The sequence below is a fragment of the Petaurus breviceps genome, unplaced genomic scaffold (genome assembly GCF_028583685.1).
Source record: "Petaurus breviceps papuanus isolate PSGF00001 unplaced genomic scaffold, PetGlider_PUasm1.0 90925, whole genome shotgun sequence".
Taxonomy (NCBI): Eukaryota; Metazoa; Chordata; class Mammalia; order Diprotodontia; family Petauridae; genus Petaurus; species Petaurus breviceps.
In genome coordinates this window covers 15,556,563-15,581,002 of record NW_027187380.1, presented here as the reverse complement: position 1 = coordinate 15,581,002, position 24,440 = coordinate 15,556,563, and the positions used below count along the sequence as shown (strand labels likewise).

Sequence of the window (24,440 nt, the reverse complement as noted above, 5' to 3'; positions counted from 1 at the left end):
TCTGGAGTCCCTCAGGCCGGTGGCTGGTCAGGCCCTCCCCGGGGCTAAAGCCTTGGCCTGGGGATGGGCTCAGCTCCTAAAGTGCTGTGCTAGCCTATTCCTGCCAGGCTGTCCTCAGCGGGAGTTTAGCTTCTCTTTGTTGTTTTGTGGGTTCTGCAGCTCCAAAGTTTGTATAGAGTCCCCTTTTTACATGGATTGGGGAAGGTGGAAGCTGGAGCAGCGGGGAGGTCCTGCTTCTACTCCATCATCTTGGCTCCGCCCTTGGGCTCTGTTCTCTTCTCCCCCTATACCATTGCATTTGGTAGTCTTATCAGATTCCATGGATTTAATTATCATCTTCATGGTAATGATTCTCAAATGGACCTATCGAGCTCTAAAAACTCTGCTGACTTCCAGTCTCACTTCTCCAACTGTCTTTCAGATATTTCAAACTGGATATCCAGTACACTTCTAAACATCTAAAACTGAGCTCATTATGTTTCCTCCCAAACCCACCTCCTTTCCAAACTTCCCTATTACTTCTTTGGGCACCATCATCTTCCCAGTCCTCCAGGCTCATAACCTAAGTACCATCTTTGACTCCTCATTATGTCTTACTTCCACCCCTCCTTTACCAATCTGTTGCTGTTGATTTTCCACCCCTCCTTTACCAAGGGCTGTTGATTTTACCTTTCCAAAGTCTCTTGAATATCTCCCCTTCTCTCCTTTGATACTGCCACCACTTTGGTACAGGGTGTTTACATGCTGTCTCTCCCATTAAACTGAGGGCAAGGATTGTCTTTTGCCTTTTTTGAGGGGTGTTTTTCTCTAGTGCTTAGCACAGTTCTGGAATACAAATGTTTAATAAATGCATAGTGATCAACTGAAGTACCCTCCTAATGGAAATGATTTTGTACTTTATTTCTTATGTATATGTTTAAATTTCTTGAGCTCTACTACCCTACCCTCTTGGTACTCAGAGTTCTTCCAGATTCATTCCCATTCCATACAAGCTATTCCCTTCCTATTCACCCTGCAAGGTGATGTATATTTTGGACCAATGAACCTTGTCATTACACCTTGTTGGCAGACTAAAATGCCCCACTTCTGGAACCCAAGGACCCATCAGATCCCAGAGGTAGTTGGTGGCACAGTGGATAAAATGGTGGGCCTGGAGTCAGGAAGATTTGAATTCAGATCTTACCTTAGACAATTACTAGCTGTGTGACCTTGGGCAAGTCACCTAAAAATCTCCCCACTTCTGCCTCAGTTTCCTCAATTGTAAAGTAGGGATCACAGTTGCACCTATGTTGCAGGGTTGTTGTGAGGATCAAATGAGATAATATTTGCAAAAAGTGTTTAGCACAGTGCCTGACACATAGTAGGTGCTATATAGATGCTTATTTTGTTCCCTGATTGGTAAGTGTTGCTTCATGGACTTCTGGGTAGCCCCAGCCACGTGCCATGCTTCATATTCTAGATCAGTTTCCATTTTTTCTGGTCATCTTCGGAATTTATACAAGTACTACTCATGCCCAACCTTTCCAGCTTCAGAAGACCTAGTCAAATCAATACTGACATAGCTACTAGAAAAGACTGCCCTTCTCCACCATGCCAGTGACTTCCCAAACCATAACACCAACACTCCCATATGTGTCATTTCTCCACCAATTAGAATACAAACTCCTTGAGGGCAGGGACTGGGTTTTGGTTTTGTATTTGTATTCTGAGGGTTTTTAGCAGTGTTTGGTCCTAGCCAAATCCTAGTCCACAGACAAAAGATGTCTGTGCTTCACAAATGCTGCTGAATGAAAGAATGAATCAAAGCCTAGCCTGGGGTTATATATGTGTCTCTGACTCTATGTGACCTCCCCCTTCTCTCTCTCATATTTATCTTTTTTCTCCTCTCCCCTCGTCCCCTGAAATTCCCCATGTTGCATAAAATGCAATTTCTCCTCTGTAGCTCTCATTCCAGAGCAGCTCATTTCTCTCAATAATTTCTCTCTTTGACATCTCCAAATCCCTTTCACCAATAACCCAAGATGAGAAGAAATGTTCTTGAGAGGGCTGCTCTATTGTTTCTTCCAGCTATCTAGTCTGTGCCTGGTCATAACTTGGTGTGAATGCTTCTGCCCAACTTGACCTGCCCCATGAGGACAATTGTACTCACATTCTGCTGCTGGGTGGAATCTTCCGGCCATCCCGGAACCAAGTGACTTGTGGTTGGGGGAAGCTGGAGATTCGAGGGGCTTTGATGACAGCTGCCTCTCCGTGGGAGACACTCTGGTACTTCTCACCCTCTTCAAAACTCCCCATATCTGCAGGAGGAAAGAGGAGTAGGGGAAAGTCTGTGAGAAGGGGTTGGGGAATTGTGGTGGAATGGGCCAGCCCCAAGGACAGTCTGGGTCCTGTGATGGAGGTGGGGAGAGCAGAAAGGATAATGGACAGATAACATGATAAAGAATGAAGAATGATGGACAAATAGAAAATAGATTGATGGAAAGGGAAATGCAATTAGGAAGTTGGGCAGTACCATCCCTTGTAGTCTGGCTTATCCTTTCCCAACAGTTTTGTGTCCAGTACTCAGTGCTAACTGGAATCAGGTCCTGCTGCCTGGACAGTAGGGAAGAGGGGGGAAGGGTAGGGAGAAATAGGGTCAGGTTTAGTGGGGTTCAGCATTAGCACTAGGGATACACATTCAGGTACTGTTGGAAGAGATTCCATTCCCTTGGCTTGCCTCTAAGGAGAGAGAAATTCTCTCCTCTGCTACCACAACTTGCTATATTTCAGAAAGTAGATAGGAAAATATTCTCCTTCCTAGACCACAATATTAACTGACATTTACACAGTGCTTAAAGATTTATAAAAACACCGTCCATACATTATCTTTTATGATTCTTACAACAACCTTAGGAGATAGATGCTATTATAATACTAGTTCTACAAATGAGGAAACTGAGCCTGGGATAGATTAGTGACTTGCCCAGAGTCACTCAGCTAGGAAGTATCTGAGGCAGGACCTTTTTCAACCATATTATCAACTATCTAGATATGGGGGTAGGGGAAGAGATGTGAACAGCATTCATCCAACTCCTCCTGACACATCACCCTTGATGATTTGGTGCATTGTGGGGGGTAAAACACTTATCCTTGAACTGATGAGCTGAAAGCCAAGAAGGAAATGGAAGAGCAAATGAGGAAGGTGTGAGACTGCTCTGGCTGACTGCCCCATTGGGGACCTTCTCAGGGAAACATCTGGGAAGCCTGCCTCTGCTCCCCTTCCAGAAGGCAAACAAATAAAGCCCTACAGCAGTGCAGACCCCAGGTAAACCTGGGAGGACTTTTTTCTTTTTTTTTGGGAGGGGGAGAAATTGGGAAATGAAATCCCTTCAATCCCTAGAAAAAGTAAGGAGATGGGAGAAGAGGGCAGCTAGGTGGCACAATGGATAGAGTTAGCTAGTCCTGGAGTCAGGAAGACCTGAGTTCAAACCCAGAGTTAGACGGTTACTAGTTGTATGACCCTGGGCAAGTCACTTAACCCTTATTTGCCTCAGTTCCTCATCTGTAAAATGGGAACATACAAGAGAAAGAAATGGGAAACGACTGTAGTATTTTTGCCAAGAAAAGTCTATAGGCTCATGAAGGGTATTGAACAATGATAACAAATGAGAGAGGAATTCTGGAAGAGTTCTTGGAAGGTGAAGTGGGTTAGTATTTAAGAGATGTGTCAGTGTAGAAATAAGGGTACCTGGGCAAAAGCCCAGCACACCTATGACTCTTCCTCTGTTCCCTCTTTCCTCCTGATTTGTAGCCAGTCATTTCCAGGAAAAGTTTTTCTTTATAATATACCAAACTGGGATGAGTGTTTCATAAAGAGCAAGGGAAAAAAAAAATGTGTCTACAGCTCCTCCTTCATCTTCCCTCCCCTGCTCCCTGTGATCCAGGAAGGATATCATATTCCCACCCTCTTTGAGAAGGATGTCAGATCTTAGCTTGACCTTGCCAGCTGCCCACTGTCCCTCTAAATGTTCCCATTCTCCTCAGTGGCAGGGAAACCTCCCCAGGAAGATCTAATCTTGGATCTTTTGTTTAATAAACAAGAATCACCAGGGATTCACTCATTCACAGTAATGCCCAAATGACTGATAACCACTTATTGTGATCTAGACTCTAGGACACCCAGAGGACCAGGGATTTAATCAATGGAAACTTAACTCCACCAAGAAGATCATATTGCAACAACCTGTAATGATTTAGGGTTTTTTTTTTAACCTTAAAAAAAAATGTTATGACACCCTTGCGCAGCCTAGTGAAACTTCTAGACCCCTTCTTGGGAGAATTTTTTTAAATCCATAAAATAAAATAGATATTATTTCACAGGAAACCAATTATATTGAAAAAGTTATCAAAATATTACAAGGACAATTTCATGGACATAAAGTAATAACCCCTGACTCTGGTAAGTAAGTCCTATGGAACTGTCCAGGGTATGCAAAGGTTAAGTGACTCACTGAGGGTCACATCACTAACCAATTCTGTCACAGGCAGGATTTCAACCCAGGTCTTATTGACTCCAAGCCCAGTACATTTATCTACATATTCGGTTGCCTAGTCTAGGCAGTTATGGCTTCTTGCATTTTAAAAAGAGAAAATTCCTTAAATGAAAAATCTCTAACAGTGAAGTAGCTCTCCTTGACTGTGCCTCCTGCAAGCTGAGGCTTCCTCAATTAAAATCTCACCTTCTATAAGAAGCTTCTCTTGTGTCCCCTTAATGGGACAAGTAGGAGATATAATATAGAGCACTGAACCCAGAGTCAGGAAGACCAGAGTTCAAATCTGGTCTCAGAAACTTATTAGCTATGTGACCCTGGGCAAGTCACTTAAACTCTGCCTGCCTCAGTTTCTTCTTCTGTAAAATGAGGATAATAATAGCACCTACCTCCCAGAGTTGTTGTGAAATAAATAAAATGTGAAAGAAAATAATATTTGTAAAGCATGTTGAAAATCTAAAAGTGCTATATAAATGTTTTTGTTGCTGTTTAGTTGTGTCTTATTCTTCGGGACCTCGTGGACCTTATTGTCCGTGGAGTTTTCTTGGCAAAGATACTGGAATAGTTTGCCATTTCCTTCTCCAGAAGATTAAGGAAAACAGAAGTTAAGTGACTTGCCCAGGGTCACACTGCTAGTAAGTATTCTAAGACGGATTTGAACTTAGGTCTTCCTGATTCCAGTACCAGTGCTCTATCCACTGAGCCACCTAGCTGTCATATAAATATTAGCTATCATCATTATTATTAATGCTAGTGCCCTTCCTACTAATTTATTCTGGATCTATCTTGCGTATTGTTATTTGCATGTTTTCTCCACATTAGATCATGACTTCCTTCAGGGTAGGGAACAGGGCGGCCAGGTGGCGCCATAGTGCACAGAGTGTTGGGCTTGAAATCAGGAGGACCCATCTGGCCTCATACACTTATTAGCTGTGAGACCCTGGGCAAGTCACTTAACCCTGTTTGCCTCAGTTTCCTCATCTGCAAAACAAGCTGGAGAAGAAAATGGCAAACTACTCCAGTATCTCTGCCAAGAAAACCCCAAGTGGGTGGATCAGTGCAATAGATACACAAGACTCAGCAGTAAGTGACCATAGTAATTTAGTGTTTGATAAACCCAAAGACCCCAACCTCTGAAATAAGAACTCACTATTAGACACTATAAGAACTCACTATTTGCTGGGAAAACTGGGAAAACAACAGGGCACAAACTAAGCATAGACCAAGATCTTACACATATGCCAAGATAAGGTAAAAATGAGTATGTGATTTAGACATAAAGAGTGCTACCATAAGCAAATTAGGAGAGCAAGGAATAGTCTACCTGTCAGATCTATGGAGAAGGGAAGAATTTATGACCAAACAAGAGGGAGGGGGCATTATGAAATGTAAAATAGATAATTTTGATTATATTAAATGAAAAAGTTTACAAACAAAACCAATGCAATCAAGATTAGAAGGAAAACAGAAAGCTGGGAAACTTTACAGCAAGTGTTTCTGATAAAGGCCTCATTTCTCAAATATATAGAGAACTGAGTCAAATTTAGAAAAATATACACCATTCTCCAACTGATAAGAGGTCAAAGGATATGAACAGACAATTTTTAGATGAAGAAATCAAAGCTATCTATAGTCATATGAAGAAATGCTCTAAATCACTACTAATTAGAAAAATACAAAATAAGACAACCTTGAGGTACCCACTTCACATCTATAATATTGACCAATATAATAGAAAAGGCTAATGACAAATGTTGGAAAGGATGTGGGAAAACTAGGATGCTAATGCACTGTTGGTGGAGTTGTGAACTGATCCAACCATTTTGCTTTTTTTGGAGGGGGAAGGCAGAGCAGCTGGAGTTAAGTGACTTACCTGAGGTCACACGGCTAGTAAGTATTAAGTGTCCGAGGCCAGATTTGAACTCAGGTCCTCCTGACTCCAGGGCTGGTGCTTTATTTACTGCACCACCTAGCCACCCCAGATCCAACCATTCTGTCAAGCAATTTGGACAAACTGTGTATACCCTTTGATCCAGCAATATCACTTACTAGGTCTGTCTCCTAAAGAGATCATAGAAAGAGAAAAGGATCTATACGTACAAAAATATTTATAGTAGTACTTTTTGTGGTGGCAAAAAATTGGAAAATGTGGGGCTGCTCATCAACTGGGGAAAGACTGAACAAGTTATGGTATATGAATGCCATGAGAATGCTATAAGAAATGACGAGCAGACAGGTTTCAGAAAAAAACTTGGAAAGATTTATATGAACTGATGCAAAGTGAAAGAAGCAGAACCAGGAGACTATTATATCCAGTAATAGCAACACTATGTGATGATCAACTATGAATGACTTTGGTCTTTTCAGCAATACAATGATCTAAGATAATTACAAAGGATTCATGGTAGAAAATGCTTCCCACATCCAGAGAAAGAACTGATGGACTCTGAATACAGATCAAAGTATACTATTTTCACTTTCTTTATTTTTGTGTTTTTCCCCTTGGGTCTGTTTCTTCTTTCACAACTATGACTAATATGGAAATATGTTCTACATGATTGCATCTATATCAATTGCTTACCATTTTAGGAAGAAGGGAGGGGAGCTAGGGAGAAAAATTTGGAACTCAAAATTTTGTAAAAATGAATGTTAAAAACTGTCTTTACATATAATTGGGAAAAAGAATATACTAAAGAAAAAAGAAAACCCCAAATGGGGTCACAAAAAGTTGGAAATGACTGAGCAAAATGGACTGTTTTTGCCCTTTTCTGTACCCCCAGAGTTTAACATGGTGCCTGGCATATAGTAAGAGCTTAATAAATGCTTGTTGACTATTCAGGTACTAGTAAACCCCCAAAACTTTTGTTACTTATGAGTGATATATAAGTATAAGCCTCATTGTTAATAACCATAAGCCAAGGCCAATGTTTCAAACACATTTTTTGGCAGAGGAGAAGGGGGTAGGATCACATCCCAGAGGGCTAGCTCTGCTCAGCAGGGATTGGTGGCTATGTCCAGCTCCCAGGCTAGAAGGGTTAACATCCATACTGAAGACAAAGTGTGTGAGGATGTCTGAGTGGTGTGGACAGTGCCTTGAGACTTATTAAAAGATGAGAGTGGCTCTGGCAGGATCCAGAGTAATCCTGAGCTGATGACAGGGTGACAGTACGACCTTGGCTAGTGGGATGAGGAAGATGGTCCAGGCATCTCAGTCATCTTTCCTCATTTCCATGTGGTTTCAATTTATAACAACTTTAATTAAAAAAAAAAAAAAAGGAAAGAGAAGTTGAGTGGGAAAAGGAAAGAGGGGATTGAGGGGGGAGATGTTTTATTGACTTGCCTTTAATTGCTGTTAATTAAAAACATGTAAAAGAATCTTTTTAAAATGACTTCGCCATTATCATTAGTTGCTAGCACAGCTGACTTATTAATTTCTCATTAGGACTCTGATTTGCATTCTCTTTTTGGGAAGGGGGAATTCATGCTGGGTAGGAGGCAGAGATGGTACCTGTCTTGCCTATTCCCTTTTAGAAAAGTCCTGGAGAGTACCAGTCTGGGAGTATTGTTCACTTGGAGACTGTGGGGTCACCTAGGAAATTTAGGATTATAGATTTAGAACTGGAATGGAGGTAATTTTACAGATAATGAAACTGAGGCTTGGATAGTAGAAGGGGAGATATAGCGCTGGAAGGGACCTCGGGAGTCACCTAGTTTAGTACTCACAGGTCAAACCAAGGTCAAGGCAAGATTGGACATGGGATGAAACTCAGGCCCAGGGAGGTTGTGGCTTGTTCAAGGTCATACAGGTGGTAAGTATCAGAGGCACTCCACCCTGGCATAGCAGAGGCAGAAAGGAGGCCAAACTGGAGAAGGGAATATCTTCTCCATTCTCATAGTTAAAAGCCTGATTCACTTGAGTTTCAAAAAGTACAGCTGCTGCAGGGACCTGGAGGTTTGGGACTGGGAGAATAGAGTGGGCAAGAAGCCATTTTGCCTCTTTCCATGGGCTAGAAGAGGAGAGACATATGTTGAAAGATCAGTGGAGCCTTCTTCCATAAAGCCCACCTAGATTAATCCCACCCAAGAAGCAATCTCCTAGTCAGCTTTTAGAAAATTCTGTTTTTGCTATGTGGATTTGTACGTTTGGATATGTTTCTCTGGAATCATTCCTAAGTTACCTCTAGCTGTATGTGTGTACGCATGCATGTGTGAGAGAGGTAGAGAGAAAGGAGGAACAGGTGTCTTATTTTTCTTTGTTGTTCAGTTCTGTCCAACTCTTCCTGACCCCATGGACCACAGCATGCCAGGCCCTTCTCTCCTCCACTCTCTCTCAAAGTCTGTCCAAGTTCATGTTCATTGTTTCCATTACACTATCTATCTATCTCATCTCCTCCCATCCCCTTTTTCTTTTACCTTCAATCTTTCCCAACATCAGGGTATTTTCTAATGAGTCTCATCTCATTATGTGGCCAACTGTCTCCTCTTTCTACTATATTCACTCTCATTATCCAGTATAAATAGAGAGAATCTGAGATTCTCTCTTTGGACTGTTTTTGCCTTCCTTTGTATTCCCACTGCTTAACACAGTGCCGGGCAGACACTTCATAAAAGCTTATAGACTTGACTTGGGTATCCTCTAACATGCTGACTTTATCCCACATATAACTCAAGGCTCTAGGCCCCTGAGCAGATTAACTACTCAGGCTTCTTACCTCCAACTCCGTAGATATCTGTTTGGAAATCTTCCTTCTACCATCCTCCTTTCATTCATTTCAAATTCATGAGACCTTGGAATCATAGATCAAGAACAAGAAGGAATCTTAGAAGAAGGCCATCCCTATCCAACTCCCTCATTTCACAGATGAAGAAACCAAACCCCAGAGAGGTCAACATTTATCATGAGTCTATTATGTGCAAAGAACTGTGATAAATACATAGTTGGAGAGAGTGCTAAGTACAGTGCCTACAATGCAAGTCAAGACATCACCCTCATGATGCCATTGGTCCTCTTTGAGAAACAACAGATGAACAACAAAAACAGCAGAAATGCCAAAGCTTATTCTCTACCAGGTTCCTTTTTACCAAAAGTTGGTGCAGAATAGATTATATTGGCCCAAGATGGAAGCAGCTGTTGGTAGGAAGGGTCAAACCCGTGCTTTATGTGTGTCCAAAAGGAAAGTACTACTGATTTGTACTGCTTACTAGGCAGGTAGGTGGTGTAGTAGATAGGGCACTGGGACTGGGGTCATGAAGACCCAGCCTGAGACAACTGCTAGCTGTGTGACCTTGGGTAAGTCACTTAACCTCTCTCAGAATTTCCTCAACTGTAAAATGGGGAAAATAATAGCACCCAGCTCAAAGTGTTGTTGTGTGGAGCTAAGGAGATAATAATTGTAAAGAGCTTAGCACAGTGCTTGGAACATGGTAGACGCTTAATATATACTTATGCCATCACCCTTACTTGGAGAGAATAAGTACCAGCAAACCTTTGGAACATGTGTATATAGACTTAAAAAAAAATCTCTGGAAGGAGACAGGGAAAACATTAACACCCTAATGGAGACATTTCTACTAGGCATGTATAAGAATAAGCATTCAATAGTCAGAAACTTTCTACAGTTGCCAAGGAGTGATGAGAGTAGTATTTCTCTGTGTATGGCTTGCATACAAGGAGCTATTCTGACTATAATGGAGAATTTAAGAGTAAGTTATTCAAGCTTTAGCAGAAATCAAGACTAGAGCTACACTGTTTTCAAGGAGACTTATAACCCTATTTTTTTTTTTTTCAAATAGAAGGTTACTGAAAATACTTAGGCCTGGGCAGAAGGTATAAAGGAATCAGTATGTACTATATGGAGGGCACTCACACAATGCTATGAGAATGACCTCACAAGCTTCTTACCATATCTGATGATATTTAGGTGAGACCTACATTAATCTATTCATTTATGCTTTAGAAGCTCAGAGAATAGAGAAAACTCACAACTAGCACATTTCGATTAAGACCAGCTTTAGTTTACAGAATAATCCAGGGTCTTCACAAAGGACTGGAAAAGCAGAGGGAAGAAATATTGGTCTATTTGAAGATGAAGGAAACAAGCATTTATTGAGCACCTACTATATGCCAAGCAGTGGGCTAAGTGTTGTACAGATATTATTTCATTTAATCCTCACAAGTCAGTGAGACAGGGCCCATTACTATTTCTATTTCATAACTGGGGAAACTGAGGAATTCAGTGATTAAATGACTTGCTCAGGGCCCCACAAACGGTTGTTGGGCCAAAAGGAGTGAGACAAGAGACCCCTGAGGCTAAAATTTGGAGGTGCATTTTATTTTTGGCGAGACTGTTTGGAATCAGGCCCAAAGCAAAGAGTGAGTCTGCACGGACAATGTGCTGGTTTTAAAAGTGACACCACAAGGCCAACAGTCAGGTTGCATAAGCTGAGACTATAATCAGTGATTTGACAGTATGTATTTGAATTTTCCCACTGGTTTGAAATTTACCCTAGGTTGAGGGAGAGGAAACTTAGAATGGGTGGGGATCTGGTGGGGGTAGGGGGCCTAGAATGGGCAGAGATCTGGTGGGGGCAGGGGATGGGGAAGAATGGGGTCATGCACCACAGGGATTTTACCCTAGGTTGAAATTCCTGTTCATGGATCCATTGGGGAGGGAAGAGTGGAGTCATGCTCAACACAGTAAGTATCGGAGGCTGGATCTGAACTCAGATCATCCTGACCCCAGACCCAATGCTCTATCCATAACATCACCTAGCTACCTCTAGGTAGAAAAGGATCCTGACTGTGAAGAAAGAGACAATGCATTCTGGTATCCTCCTGAGGGTCAGGGCATGATGGGAATTGAACAAAAGAATGCTTACCCAAAGTCAAATACCAGGGGAGTACTGACAATGGCAGTGTGGATGCAAGCAAAGGAGTTAAAAGGCAGAATTACCTTAGCCTAAGGGATTTTGCTAGCTGGCTAGGTACAACTGGAGGTCTGATGTGCAAAAAAGCTGAAATAGCCCCTGAGGCTATAGGCTTTAAAGAACTGAGAATCCTTCCCAGCAGGGAAGTGGTCACATATCAGCTGCACTTAAATAGAGCCCCAGCAGACTACAGTGGAGAAACAGCAGTAAGCAATTCTGTGTCAAGAACCAACAAATGATAGGGCAGGAGAGTGAATAGCCCAGCAGAAAACAGTAGCAGCTCACAGCATGATGACATCACAAGACATTCTATAACATCAGCACTTCCATGGGGAAGTGGAGACTGCCAATGTTGAAGGCAGAGAGGGGTTCCAGCAAAGGGGACAAAGACTTAGGAATATGCATGACTTTGACTATATGTGTTCCCTAAACATGTACTCTGTGTAAGCATGTACTCTCTTACACAGGTGCTCCCTGCACATGCTCTCTTTCCCCCAGGTGTTACAGGAATCAATGAGAGAGTAGACTCCAGTGTTTATGGGAGAATTTTCCATCTCATTTTACTCTTCTATTCAATTAGACTGATCATTTTGCTTATCTGGCCCTCAAGTTTCCCCATCTACAAAACGAAGGGGTTGGATTACATGCCCTTCTAGTTTTCTTCCAGCTTTGGATACATGATTTTTATTGTATTATGATCCTACAAATGATCTTGTCAGAATGTTTGTTCCTTGAGTGTGGGGCCTGTTCCATTCTTTGTAAATGCATCCCCAGTTTCTGAAGAGGATCAGTGACATCATGGGGAGATGTCTTGACTCATTCTTGAACTGGATTTAAGTGAGGCAGAGATGCACAAAATCGCCAGCTTCACTCTCTCTTCCAGAGTCACTGAAGTCCAGCTGCAGGACAAAATCAAGACAGGGTGGATGACCTTGGCTTATTTAATGTCCGAACAAGTTCTAAGCGTTCCACAGTGGCTGTTTCAGACACCTTTATGGTCGCTGGAACAAATTGTTCTCATTCTCCCATTCTGCTGGGGGATGTCTTCACATGCTTGGGATAGACATCCCTTGAATTCACCCACAGGTCTGAGGCTTGTCCACTGTTCTTAGCACACAGTAGGTATGTATCGACAGTTCTTAGCACATAGTAAGTAGTTAATAAATGCTTGTTTTGTTTGTTTTTCGGAGGGGGGAAGGCAGGACGATTGGGGTTAAGTGACTTGCCCAAGGTCACACAGCTAATAAATGTTAAGTGTCTGAGTCTGGATTTGAACTAGGTCCTCCTGACTCCAGGGCCAGTGCTCTATTCACTTCGCCACCTAGCTGCCCCATAAATGCTTGTTGATTGATCAACTGTGATCCTATGATCTCAAATGTCTTTTGCCCTGAATTAACTATTTCCTAGCTGGTCTGCTAAAAGGAACATTGGTGGGGGCTTTACAAGTTAATTTTTAATAGCTGTAAGACTCAAAGCATGCCTTGAACTTGGGGTAGCTTAAACAGGGTCTATGTTTGAAAGGGGAGGTAGTCCAGGCTACATAGGGAAGAATAATACATATTTTCTATTATGTTGGGCCCCTTAAAATGCAAATTAATTGTCCAAGGAGAGGGGTTATAACCTTAGCAGAAAAATTAAAGTATTACACAAGAAAAGGACACAGGAAAAAAGACCACAAACACTTTTTACCACCTAGTCTTGCCCTGAGGATAGAAGAAAAATGGCAGCAAAGATGAAGGCAGTATGGTATATCCAATGAAAATTTCAGAGACCTAATTCTAGCTCTAGCTCTAGCCAGATGTGTAACTTTAAGCAAACGAATTCCTTTTTCTGGCTCTCAGTTTCTTCCTCTGTAAAATGAAGGGGTTGGACTAGGTTACTGTTTATTCTTGTTTAGGGGTCAAACATCCATTTGTAAGTATAGATGAATTGTCTAGAAACACCTCAGTAGGGAGGTGGTAGATTACAGGAACTTGGTCAATGTACTGATTTGCTCCTGTAATTACTATCTGATGGACTGGGGCACTTCCAGTGGAGCTGGGCTTATGGAAAGTAAAAATCCTTTACTGATCTTTGTGACTGTGGGACTCTATTGTTAAAGATGATTTCCAGGTTTTCCCCCAGGACTGAGCACTCAAGCCCAGAACTGAAGCCTCTTTATAGGAAGGGGACCCTACTCCAAACCCCTCCCGTGGCTTTGGGTCACATTTTTCATAACTGCACATTGTTGTTATGAGGGAGGATTCGGAGGTAGAGAAGGGGACAAAAAGGGTATAATACAGGAGGAGTGGTAATGTTTAAATCAAGCATCAATAAACCATTTAAAAATTGATCACTTGGCTCCAAAGGTATCCTTAGCTCTTTATCACCTCCTTCCTCCCTTCACCCTGCCTCATCTCTCATACATGGGCTTCCAGATCTTGTATCTCTCCACAATAGATCTTCCAGGTCTCATCTTTCACCCTTTAATTAACAAGCATTTATCATACACCTACTATGTGCCAGGCATTGTACTAAATGAAACAATACCTCCTCACAAGGAGCTTACAATATAATTGGGGAGACAAGTATGTAAGTATATGCAGTATAAATACAAATACATTCAAAGTAGTTAAATACTTTGGGAGGGAGAGCACTAGAATTTGAGGGGACCAGGAAAGGCTTCAAGAAGCTTGGTGCTTGAGCTGCATCTTAAAGGAAGAGAGAATCTATGGGGCAGAGGGAATAAGGAAGAGCATTTCAGGCATGAGGAACAGCTAGTGAGTGCAAAAGTAGAGATAGGAGATGGAGGGCTGTGTGTGGGGAACAGAGCGAAGATCAGTTTGGTTGGACCCTGGAGGATGGGATGGGGAGTCATGTCCAGTGAGACTGGAAAGCTATATTGGAGCAAGGTTGGAAGGGCTTTTAAAGCTAAAGAGAAGAATTTATTTTTGGTTCTAGAGGCAACCGGAAGGAATAGAGTTTACTGAGCAGGGAGTGATATGGTTAGATCTGAAATTATGGTAAATAAATAAAGAGCTTTAAATGCCCCAAATCACTAAAAATTAGCCTTAAGCAATATCACTGGAAAGTAAGGAGAGGCTGGGATGGATTATCTTCCATCCATAGCTGGGTTAGCTGAAGCCCTGGGCTAACTGAGTGTATCAAATTAAGAGCACATAGTGAACTGAGAGATAAGGGAGGAGTAGAGAATGGGACCAGACCTCCTTGCTGCCTCTCAGGTTTCCATCTCCTTCCTGATCCTACCACCTCACTTACCATTATCCCCAGAAGAAGCAGGCCGCTCAGAAATATTTATTAGCTTGTTAGAGCTTTCTCAGCTCCTGGAATGAGCTTTCTAGGGACTCCCTGATTCCCCCGGCTTTTCAACTAAAGAGGCTGCAAAGAGCTCTTTCCACTTTAAGATTTCACTGAGAGGATAGCTGCAAGCTCTTTCATTCATTTCATTCTGTACAAACCATAGCATGACCCTGGTCCTGTGACTTGTTGGAATACCAGGAGTAGCAAACCTGAGTCTTCTCTAAAAATGGAGAATGGTATTAGCCTGAGGGATATGAAATGACAACTTCTGGAGAAAGGGAACTTCTAAAGTGTGAAACAGTCAAAGGACTGGAGGCCCAAGTGTCAACAAATGAGGCTTGAGGAGCTGCTGTTGGTGGCTGAGGAGAGGTTAATGCTGTGGCTTTCCAGGGTTATATATCATCTGCCCTTGGGGAGAAGCCTGTAGTCACCTCTCCTCTGGCTTCCCCCCCATCCACAGCCTCTCTGGTCAGGGCCTTGTCAACTACATTCCTCCTCAATAGCTGGCCAGTTTAACATGATGGTAGCCGGGCGTGTTATCCACCTAGCTTGGCGACAAATACAGTGATAATGGAATGCATTAACTTCCTGGATGTTGGGCTTCTGAGCATGGGCATCTGGTCACTTGGGTTTGAGAAATGGGAAAGAAGAGAGAGGGAAATCTTTAACACCTCTCTCTGGGAGAAAAGTAAGAAGGTTGGAAGTGGGCATTCTAGGCATATAGGTGACTCAGTGAAGATGTTGCTAGACTTAGAGTCATAGAGACCTGAGTTCAAATCTTGTTTTGGTGCTTTGGATTCTTGCTAGGTATGTGACCCTGGGTGAGTCACTTAACCTCTCTCAGCCTCAATTTCTTCATCTGTAAAAAGGGGATAATAATAGATAGGATTTACCTACCAGGGTTGTTGTGAGGGTTAAGGTTGAGATAATATAGGTAAAAGGGATTTGCAAGCCTCAATGTGCTATATAAATATGTGTGTGTGTATATATATAAATATAGCATACTAACATATATATGTAATATATATTATAATGTATAACACACACATATATAATATATCTATATTTAAATATATATTATAATAATATATAATCTATATATAAAATAAATTAACTGCTATTATGGTGACAAAGAGGAAGGGGAAAGAAATAACCATTTGTCTACTATGGCCACAGGCCTACTATGTGCTAGGCACTGTGCTAAATGCCTTACAAATATTATCCCATTTGATCCTCACAACCTTGTGAAGTACATGCCATATACCGTGTTTCCCTGATAATAAGACCTATCTCAAAAAGAAGCCCTCCCCTTACTGTGTAAGATTCCTCTAAAATAAGCCCTCCCCCGAAAATAAGCCCTATTGAGATTGCTACTGTAGTGAAGGTGATCCCCTGTGCTACACGCTACATTACGGTACCCTCTGTATGCACCGTTCCCCCCCCCTCTGTGAAACGCACGCAGCGCTCCGAGCTGCATCCAATCAGAGCTGCAGCAGTGAGCGCGTCATCCTGTTCTTCCCCAGTGATTTGCTTGCTGGCGCCATTGAGAGCAGTGCCGCGGAGGAGAGCTGAGGCAGGACAACATAAGCCCTCCCCTGAAAATAAGCCCTCTGGTGTTTTTCTTTCAAAAAAAAAAAATAATAAGACAGTGTCTTATTATCGGAGAAACACGGTACAATCCTACTGTTTTGGTCCATGTTAGAGTCTTTAATAGGCAGCCATGGCTGGAATGAGCCAGTGGCTCACATCATTGTTTGTTTTTTTTACGAAAGGAATATTTACATTCCCATGATTTGTCAGTGTTGCAGAACAATCATACTTTTTCCTTCCCGATCACACCTCAAACCCAAAGCCAGAATTTGGGGCTGTCCCCTCAAACTCCCCTGTCTCCTGGGTTCAGGCTTCTCTGAGCTAAGCTGACAGTGGTTTAGATCTAGTATGTCATTTATGATGAAGGAGAGGCCCAGAAATACTTTGCTATGCATTGTTAAAAAAAAACCACAAAGGATTTTAGAAAGAAGAGAAAGGAGAGGTCAGGTACCAGGAAAATTATATTATAGTAATTGTATATTATTATACATTATGCACATATTATTATAATTATATCATATTATGCATTGTATTCTTGTCCCAGGTCCCCGCTTTTCACTTCTTCCATCTCTCTCAACCCCAAACTGAGAACTTCTTGAGGGCAGAGACCATGTCTTATTTCAATTTTTGCATGTAGCACCTAGCTGATGCCAGGATCCCAATGTGCCCTTTAGCAAAAGTTGTATTATGATGATGATTAAAAGGCAATAGTTCTGTACAAACCATAGCATGACCTTGGTCCTGTGACTTGTTGCAATACCAGGAGTAGCACTGAGTCTTCTCTAAAAAAGGAGAATGGCATTAGCCTGAGGGATAACATGTACATTTCACAGTTTCCCCAGAAAGGTGGGAATGGTTGATAGATAGGTAGGAAGTAGCAGAAATCTAAAATGTCCCTGGACGCCTGCCTAGTAGCCTGACATCCTCATGTGTATGACGTCCTGCTAGTCAAGCAGATGAACTAAAGACCCTAACCCAAAGAGGCATTTTTGTTCTCACAGGCATAACTGAATCATTACGACTGAATGGGATGAAGTGCATGACAGTATCTTCAGAGTTTAGACGGCTTCTCTCTACCTCTTAGATGTGGCCATAGATGATTGACAGGACAGAAGGATGTTTACCTGGCGGGATTTGCAGGTGCAAGGTACACTGTCCTTTTTAGTTTCTTTTCACATAGTGTAGTTAGTGATGAAAAGAGGAAAAAAAGTATTTTGTATAGAAAAAGATTTATATTTATCTTAACTGTCAGTGAATATTGCTGTCAATGGATGTCAGTGGATATTGCTGCTGTTATAGATAAACATTAAAACTGTACTATAACCATGTGTATGAAGAAACAACTTTCCAGATAAGATTTAAGCAATTTTGGATGAAAATGAACTGTGGTATAAATATAAAAACTCAAATAACCTTATGAATCATGTGGAATGATACCTTATTTGTGTGGGAACAATTTGTTTTAGAGAGGCAGGAGAACTTTTTTAAAATAAAAGACTGGATAAATCTGAGTGTAAAGTATCATTGTTTCAAGGACATTAAAGAAGATGTCAGACCATGTTGGAGTTTTAGAGCTTCATGGGTTTATGGGAACTCAGCTGTTTTGCCCTAAGGAGGATAAAAGAAAAAAAAAAAGGGAAATCATATAAACGTTTGAAAACTAAGGTATGATTAAGAAAGGACTATTGACATTATTTGGGTATATTTGGGGAATTGTTACCTTTTAAATGAAAGATAAATCACCAAGAGTCAAGAGGCTCTTATTTAAACCATTAAAGATATAGGAACCAAAGGGAAGAGCCTGATCTAGGAATCTGAGAAGAATCAAAGCTCTTTTAAAGCTGTTGCAGCTACATCAAGTCAGATGATAGATGATACTATAGTTAAGTGATTCCAGATTGATGGTAGAGAATTAAATGATTGCATTAATTTCAGTAACAACCCTGGTCTTCCAATGCCATCTAGAGTTGGTATTTGCTGCTCCTTGCTGCCACTTCTGGTTTGAGAGGGAAAAGCTGAAGAAGGCCTTGCGACTGCTTTGAATGCAAGTAATTGGGTTTGTTTGCGTGGTATAATGCATCAGATTGATTTGTGATATTGTGAGTTTTGTTCTGATTGGACAAAGCAGCATTTGGGTGAGAGAAAAACTATATAACCCAGACATAGCTAGTTGGATGAGTTTTGCTGTTCTTTGGTTTAGAGGGAAAAGTCACTTGCATCAACAAGTAACAATTTCTAAACTATATAAGGTGACTCATTGGATAGATTTCTAGACCTGGGGTCTGGAAAACTGAGGTTCAAATCCAGTATCAGACACTTAATAGTTGTACATCTCTAGCTAAGTTCATTTAACTGCTGCCTGCCTCAGTTTCTTCATCTGTAAAATGGAGATAATATGGTACCTATCTCTCAAGGTGTTTATGAGGAGATGACATATTTGAAACCTTAAAGGGCTACTATAAATACTAGATATATATTATTTTTTAAATTTTTTGCCTTTTGGAGGGCAATTGGGGTTAAGTGACTTGTCCAAGGTCACATGGTTAGTTTTTGTGTTAAGTGTCTGAGGTCACATTTGAACTCAAGTCCTCCTGACTCCAGGGCCGATGCTCTATTTACTGCACCAACTAGCTACTTATTATTAAACAACTTTTAAGGAATGATTTAAAATTTTTAAAAGCCCGTAAATGCTATGACTGAGTAAGAGATAAGAACTTTTCCTGTTGGACAACTGTGAGGACCAAGGGACAAGCAGTAAGCAGAGAAATAGCTTCATATAGTACAAATATTCCTGAATGGACCAATGACATAAAAAGCCTGTAGTCTAAAGCTGTGAGTATTATTAAGCACATAGGTTTCCTTTTCTCATTTGTTTCACTGCCAGGTTCCCATAAGTGTGTTCCTTACTCTTTCCTATAGATATTAAGTACACTGGAGAGATTGTGACCTAGGTTTATATGTGAATCATGTTACATTTAATAATTTATATATGTTTTAGTATAAAAGAATCTATAATTTTTTTACTTAATTGTTAAATAAATGGTTATGTTTATGATTTGAAGGTGTCATTATTGTGAGTGACTGGCTGTGTAAATATTAGACACTCTGTATTACATTATAAGTGACTGGTTGTGTGGATAGGAAGCAATTCAATGGTGGTTTGAAAACTAGATTAGTGAGGAGAGTGAGTGTATTTTCTCACAATAGGGTTATCCCTAGATTTTGAGAGTTTGAGTTGTGACCCTGTGTTTGTGGTATTTCCCTTTGTGTGAGGGCAAGTTGGAGAGAGCAAAATTTGTTATATTCTCCCAATGCATCCATGGCCATCTATAATTGTCCCGATCTATATCTTGTCATTGTATCCAGATGACTCCAGAGAAGAAAGTGAGGCTGGTGACTTTGAACAGCCCTCCTTCACTCAAATTCAATTCATTTACATGTCATGGCATCATCTCCCTGATATCATGGTCCTCTTTAAGAATGAAGGAAAAACAACAATAATTTGTTGCATTAATAGGTGGCTAGTTCACGCCATGAGACCAATACTGATGACCATAACATTGTAATTACACATGTATTACCTAGAGTTTCTGGGGCTTCTGACCTTGAAGGGACTTCCTTCAGGGAGAAGTCATGTCATACATAGAAGTCACATGTAGGAAAAGAAAGATGTGTAGCCAGGCTCAGTTCTATGCTTTTCCTGCCAACTCTAGGGGAGCTTCATATCAATATACAGCAATTTTGCTGCTGAAGGCAGGGAACAGAAGCCATAAGACTGGGAATGGAAGTTAGGTTCCGATGAGATAGAAGTAAGAACTAAGAGAAGCTACTCATGGACAAACGGGAAGGAGGCTGACAGCAGATTGTGCCAAAGGAGCAGTCACACAGTGAAACACAGCCCATTTTCCTTTTTCCTCCCCATTCTTTCCTGGACTGCTGCCTGGGGAAACTATTACTTCCTTTTACAAAACTCTCCAATCATCTTTCTTCCCCATTTTTCCCTCTGGTTTTTGGGAAGGAGGGATAGAGGGTGGAGGAAAAAGAAAGAATTTCAACCTCTATCTGCAATTCATATTATAACCTGATATTCTTTATTTTAATATGTATCTTTAAAAAAATATGCTATTTGACACTGATATATATATATAAAGTATGTGGCCATTCATGATGACTTTTAAAGGTTAAGAGAGGAGCAGTACATCAAAAATAAATATGGATTTTACCCAGGTCAGACTATGGTGAGGGTGAGCCAATTAGAGAGTTTAGGTGCTTTGGGTAACTTCTGAGCATAACTATGCCCGGTAGACTGCTTCTGAACCTGGAGAGGAACTTTACAAAGAAATAAGCCTGTAAGGAGAAAGGTTTGTAGGTTAACAAAGTTGTGTTCAAGTGGCCCCTTTTGCAATGCTGCTGGAACCTATCATTAGCTAGCATTAGACGACTCTCAACATCCACATTGTCCCCACTCCACATGTGGAGTCCTCCCCCTATCGTGATTATGAATATGGCTCTGGATGGGCATACAATACAAAAAAGTAGAATGGTAAGTAAGGGTGCCAGAATAGGAGATGTGAAGAAATCCCAGAACTATGAAAGAGACCACTTGGGTGAAGTTTATCAGGGTAGAAATATAAATGATACTATCATATAAATACATATCATATAAATGATACTATATTACAGACTATTTAGATAGGAAGAGAAAATTGCAGAAGAATTCCAGAAATAGAACACACACCGTCATGAAGGCAAAAAACTGAAGTGTTGGAGGCTTTAGTTATCGATATATTCAGTATGCCACTGGACCCATATGTCTTCGGAGGATAAAGTGAGGCTGGTGATTTTGTGCAGCCCTCCCTCACTTAAATCCAATTCACTTGCAAGTCACAGCATCTTCCTGATGCTATGGTCCTCTTCAAGAGTGGACAAACAACAAGAACAACACATTCAATATATTTGCTAGGGATCTTTTTCTCTTCAAAACAGAGTAGTTAATACATTTTCAACTTGCCCTAATTATAACTTTAACCTTTGAAAGATGAAGTCACAAATAAACAAAGGAAACTTTTGTTCTGAACTTGATTCTTACCAACAAGGATAATAGCTAGCATTATTATAAATGATTTTTTGGGTTGCAAAGTGCTTTACAAAAATTATCTCATTCGATCCTCACAAAAACCCCACAGAGGAGGTGCTATTTTTATTACTAGTTACAGATGAGGTAATTGAAGCAGGCAGAGATTATATGACATGCTTAAGGTCACACAATGAGTAAGCATCTGATGCTGTATTTGAACTCAGGTCTTCCTAACTCCCCCTCTAGTATACTCTCCCCACTCTACCACTTTGCTTTGAGGAAGGATTAACCTCTGAAGTAGAAAGGATGGGAGAAATGATTATTTCAATTTAGATTCTGTGAAAGAGGCAGGCTGGGAGCAGTCTGACATACATTACATATTTTGGAAGAGTGTATTTGGAAAAAAGATAGGTAGGACCCCACGGGCTGAAATTCTGAAGTCATCTCAGGACTAATGAGAAGCTCTCAGTAATGAAATTCTGAAGAAATAAAGAAATAATTCTGATGGGGAAGACTGTTCAAAGAAAGCAGTGTGGATGCCCAGGGAACTCACCAACCAATTTAGATTTTCAAAACACATATTTAGAAAATGAAAGTTAAGATTAGGTTGTGACAGATGTGTACAAAACCATTGCATGGCCCTGTAAGAACACTTTCAGGGTGTTCAAGATTTAAATAAACTGAGGGCAATAAGAAAAGCCAAAAGAGGATTTTTAAAACATTTTTTTAAGTGAAAAAAATTATATTTCAATTTGCACTCAGAGTTCATCAGTTCTCTCTCTCTCTCTGTGGAGGTGGATGGCATTTTTCATCATGAGCCTTTGGAGCTGTCTTGGTTCATCATACTGAACAGAGCAGCCAAGCCTTTCAGTTGTTTATTGTTAAAAAATTGCTGTTGCTGTGTACAATAATCTCCTGGTTCTACTCACTTCACTCTGCATCAGTTCATGTAGGTCTTCCCAAGAAAATGATTTTTTTAAAGGCTATATTACATATTGGAAATAGAAGGACTAAGGAAGGATATGAATACTTTTCATAGTGGACAGGATAATGATAACTGATGCCATTTAACCCTTCTGTAGTTTTGTTTTCTCTGACAAGGAGAATGATCTTTGGGCTGGAAATGATAAAACAAATTGTTTTTTTTAAATGCTTTATTAACTTCTGATTTACATCATTCATTTCCGCCAAATTTTGAGTTACAAATTTTCTCCCCATTTTCCCCCTACCCACCGCCCCAAAATAGCAGTGCCACACGATATCCCATCCTCCAACCTGCTCTCTCCCATACCCCTTTCTACTTTTTCAGGGGATCTCTATGCCCCAGTGCCTATATATCTTATTTCCTAGTTACATGTAAAATAGTATTAATAATAGTATATATATATATATATATATATATATATATTTGATTTTAAAACTTTGAATTCCTGATTCATTTCCTTCCTACTTTGTCATTCACCCTTACTGGGAAGATAAGCAGTTCAGTATAGGTTGTACATGTGTGGCTAATGCAAAACAATAACATAGTGGATATATTGTGAAAGACTGACTATATTTCCCTCCCTCCTATCCCACCTCCCACTTGTTCTATTCTCTACTTTCATACTGTCCCTTTTCAAAAGTGGGTGCTTCCAACTTCCCCACCCCCAGCCCTCCCTTCCATCATCCCCCCTCTTTTCCCCTTCCACCCCTACTCTCCTGGAGGGTGAGATACCCTATTTAGTGTGTATTTCATTCCCTCCTCAAGCCAAATTCAATGGGAATAAGTTTGACCCATTCCTTTTTGCCTTCCTATTCTTCCCCTCCATTGTAACCATTTTCCCTTGCCTCTTCTATATGAGATAGTTTACCCCATTCTGTCTGTCCCCATCTCCTCTCATTATATTCCTCTCTCACCTCTTAATTTCACCTTTTAAGTATCATCCCTTCCTGTTAAATTGGTCCTGTGCTCTCTATCTATGTATACCTGTAAACATATATACACACATTCACATATGTATTCATATGCCCATATACCCTCATATATAGACATATATCTATTTCTATTCCCTTCAACTACTGAGAAAAGTTTCATCAGTTACAATTATTGTTTTTCCATGTAGGAATGTTAATAGTTCAACTTTGATTAAGTTCCTTATGATTTCTTTTCCCTGTTTACCTTCTCATGCTTCTCTTGCTTCTTGTATCTGAATGTCAAATTTTCTATTCAACTCTGGTTTTTTCAGCAAGAATGCTGGAAAGTCCACTATTCCACTGAATGACCATATTTTCCCCTGAAACATGATACTCAGTTTTGCTGGGTAGGTGACTCTTGGTTTTAATCCCAGCTCCTTTGCCCTCCAGAATATCATATTCCAAGCCGTTCGATCCCTCACAGTGTAGAAGCTGCCAGATCCTGGGTTATCCTGATTGTGTTTCCACAATATTCAAATTGTTTCTTCCTGGCTGCTTGTAATATTCTCTCCTTAATCTGGGAATTCTGGAACCTGGCTATAATATTCCTAGGAGTTTTCTTTTTGGGATCTTTTTCAGGAGGTGATCGGTGGATTCTTTCAACCTCTACTTTGCCCTCTGCTTCTAAAACATCAGGGCAGTTTTCTTTGAGAACTTCTTGGAGGATGATTTCTAGGTTCTTACTGTGATCACAACTTTCAGGTAGTCCAATAATTTTTAAATTATCTCTCCTGGATCTATTTTCCAGGTCAGTAGTTTTTCCCATGAGATATTTCACCTTGCATTCTATTCTTTCATTTGTTTGGATCTGTTTAACAACATCTTGATTTCTCACAAAGTCATTAGCTTCCATTTGCTCCAATCTAATTCTGAAGGAATGATTCTCCTCAGTGAGCTTTTGAGATTCTTTTTCCATCTGGCAAATTCGGCTTTTTAAGGCATTCTTCTCCTCATTGCCTTTTTGAGCCTCCTTTGCCATTTGAGTTAGTCTATTTTTTAAGGTGTTATTTTCCACAGTCAGGCTGTTGACTCTCATTTCATAATTTTCCTGCACTGTTCTC

General features: G+C 40.6%; 1 protein-coding gene across 1 annotated transcript in view; it reads right to left on the bottom strand.

Annotated features, from left to right (window-relative positions):
* Positions 1 to 24,440, bottom strand: part of SDK2 (sidekick cell adhesion molecule 2) — a 479,875-nt gene that overhangs the window by 172,454 nt on the left and 282,981 nt on the right. The window contains exon 4 of the mRNA XM_069076864.1: positions 2,150 to 2,297. Coding sequence (XP_068932965.1) covers positions 2,150 to 2,297 — 148 coding nt within the window. The remainder of the gene's footprint in view (positions 1 to 2,149; positions 2,298 to 24,440) is intronic.